This window comes from Cicer arietinum, chromosome 5, assembly GCF_000331145.2.
Source record: "Cicer arietinum cultivar CDC Frontier isolate Library 1 chromosome 5, Cicar.CDCFrontier_v2.0, whole genome shotgun sequence".
Classification (NCBI taxonomy): Eukaryota; Viridiplantae; Streptophyta; class Magnoliopsida; order Fabales; family Fabaceae; genus Cicer; species Cicer arietinum.
Window position 1 is genome coordinate 41,821,754 of NC_021164.2, and position 3,292 is coordinate 41,825,045.

The following is a 3,292-nucleotide window of genomic DNA, read 5'->3' on the forward strand; positions in this document are numbered from 1 at the left end:
TCAAATTTTTAAATATTGTATCAAATTTTATTTCTATCGAATTTGAATATCTAGGATTCCATTTCCTAGTATCATGGCCAAAATGAACTCCAGCTTCCATCATCTCTTCAAAAGTTATGTTCCAATATCTTTTTTTTTCACAAACTCTATACACCAACCACTATCTTATACTAGATCTCCTATTTAAATATTATTTCATAACGTCTACTCAAAATTTTCTAAATTAATTCCACATTATAATTTAATAACGTCACATTATTACTTCATAAGGTTTGCTCAACATCTTTCACATTAATTCCACATTACTACTCAATATGTTTTTTTTTTCTACATTAATCAACTTCACATTTTCGCCTCTATCTGTCATCTACTTATTCGCTAGCGCAATTGTATACATCTTTTCAGAATATATAATATTGAAATTAATAACATGATAAATTTCTTCAACTTCTTCTGAATTGAGAGTTCATATGTCTCTTTTGCTTACCCCTAAAGTATATTTCGACTATTTATATGTACCATCTATTGTTGGGTGTGTTTGCTAACAACATTCGTCTGACAATGATACTTCTATTCTATAAATTATATTGATAAAATTGAATATATATTATTGATATAACTACTATATCAATAATCATTTGACAATTGAAACATAAAACTTCATATTGATTTTTTAAAAAATTCACTTAAATTAAATAAATTAAAATATACCCGCGCAACGCGCGAGTTAACATCTAATTTAAATTAATTCTCATGATTTATGAAAAGAAAAATTAGGTAGCACAATATTAGACGTCTATTATATTCTCTACCATATGTAATAAATCAAACCTTGAAAAGAAAGAATGTTACATTTAAATAGGCAGAGATCACATTTCTAAATAAAAATTATAATTAAAAAAAAAATGTTACTCATCAATATACTAAAAAAACAAATGTAACTCATCAATCTACTAAAGAAACAAATGTAACTCATCAATATACTAAAGAATTCATAAAATATGGGTAATTAAATAGACCTTTGCAAGCTGTGTTTTCAGTGACATTCATCAACATGATTCTAAAGTATTGTTTAGTTTAGGGGTGTTCAAAAAAACCAAAAACTGAACCAAACTGCAGAAATGAACTAAATCGAACTGTTTTTAAACTGCACTGGTTTATAAAAATTGAGAATCGAACTATTTTCGAACTGATTTTTATAATTAGAACCGAACCGAACTAGTTTTCAGTTTGAAAAAACCGAACCAAAATAGTTTTTAGTTCGAAAAACTGAATCGAACTGGTTTTTATTTCAAAAAACTTGAACCGATTTTTTTTTTGAAATAATTAAGGGTAGTTATGTAAAATTTGGCCTATATAAATAAAAAAAATTTAAATTAAACCGGTTCGGTTTGGTTCAAATAATAAATCGGTGTACCAATTTATAAAACAGTTCAGTTTGGTTTTTTGAACTGAAAACCAGTTCGGTTCGGTTTTTTCAAACTGAAAATCAATTCGGTTTAATTTTCAAACGGTTCTAGCTCAGAACTGAACTTTGCCCACCCTAATTTAGTTGATGGCAGTTCTGAGTTGGCAGGAGCTTCTAAATGCAAAAGGTCTCCAATACATTTTTGTATTCAAACAATCACCATGAGGGGATTCCACAAAACAAGGATTGACCCTATCATCAGCCTCTTGGATAAGACCCCAGCTAGAATTTGATCGACAGTCAACTAACTGGCTTCCCTTCACCCTCTTTGACTTCAATGAGGATAAAGAGGCTTTCCAGGCCCTCTTCGCAACTTTTGTAGATTGAGAACAATTCGCTACATTAGCATAATTTACATCTTGTGAACAATCTGCACCACTTTCCTGTCTATCATCATTTGCTATGGCCAAAGGAGGAGGGTCGTTGCAACAGTTCTTAGATTTGAGACTGTCAAATCCTGTTCATTGTGCAAGAGATTACAACAACTATACAATAAAACCAAATAGTCCTAATCGAATATTTTATTTACTTTTTTCTAATTCCAGAAAAAAAATTACCACTAAGTTTTCCATATCCACTTGAAGATCCATCTTTTACCAAAGCCTTAGGTTGACTTTGATTTGTGTCTGTTCTATGGGAAGATTTCAAATCAATGAGTAGTTCCCTAGAAAATTCAAGCTGTTCATTTTCAACAATTGCAGGTGTAGAGGAATTCTGATGAGGTAGTGAGGGGAGAAACTTCCCAGAGTTAGCATTGTCATCTAACAATTCATTCCTTAGATGGCAAACCATCAGAGTTGAACCACCGGGAAAGCATAATGCTCTGCGAGTATCAGCTTTTACAGGTAACCTGCGGGCTCTACCTTTGGTATCCACTTGTGCTATTGATGAAAAACCCTACATTTGTGGAGAGAAAATTTTGTAACGCCAGAACTAAAGAAGCATCTTTTAATGATTAAAAACTATGCATCTAAATTTGTAAATTTGGCAAACTGTATTAATATCATTAAATACTTATCATACTATATTATTAAATGGCCTCTTGGTAGAAATGTAAAGTTTTTCTTGCAAGGATATAACAAGAAATCAAACACAGTGAAATTCTTGCAAGGTTGATCACTGTTGATTATTATGACCTCGAAATAATCAGAATATATCAGTCTTTAATCAAATTAAAGCAATATTACACATACAGCGGAATTATAATACGGCATACACGATTAGCAATTAAAAGTAAAAAGATAAAGGATAGAATGCACCAAGATTTATCCTGGTTCAGTTGTCAACGAGACAACCTACATCCAGTCCTGACAATCCAACTGGATTTCAGCTTTTTCTCCAATAGAAAGAATTGTGAATTGTTTACAGATTGTCTAGTTTCCTTGAAACCTATCTATCTCTCACAATCTCTTTCCTATTGCTCACCCTTTGATCCTTGTAGTCAATCAGCAGACTCACACAAAATCAAAGTACGGCTCCTTCTTGATGAGGCCTCTCACCCAAGAAGATCGCCACCAGTTTCTAGCTGGATTTCTATCAGTCGTTTTCTTTACAAAGTAATTATTTCAAACAGAATAAAAGAAGTAATAAAAGAAGTCTTCAATCTTGAACAATGTGTCTTCTCACAAATCTGGTTATTCAAGAATGGATTATGAGAACATTGTCTTTTCTCTCAAGAATACTTTTCCAGCTCTCTCAATGATTATTGATAATCTTTTTGGCTTTGATCTGAAAAAGCAATCTCAGTATGTTAACAATGTGCTGTTGAGAGTTCTTTTGTATATCAAGAATATTCAAAGTGTTTATTAGATTGATATTGAGAGA

General features: G+C 31.5%; 1 protein-coding gene across 1 annotated transcript in view; it reads right to left on the bottom strand.

Annotated features, from left to right (window-relative positions):
* Positions 1-939: 939 nt before the first annotated feature.
* The window catches only part of LOC113786600 (uncharacterized), a 13,499-nt gene continuing 11,146 nt past the window's right edge, over positions 940-3,292 (bottom strand). Inside the window, exons 3-4 of the mRNA XM_027334510.2 lie at positions 2,026-2,365; positions 940-1,925 (exon numbers count right to left, since the gene is read on the bottom strand). Coding sequence (XP_027190311.2) covers positions 1,549-1,925; positions 2,026-2,365 — 717 coding nt within the window. The 3' untranslated portion in view covers positions 940-1,548. The remainder of the gene's footprint in view (positions 1,926-2,025; positions 2,366-3,292) is intronic.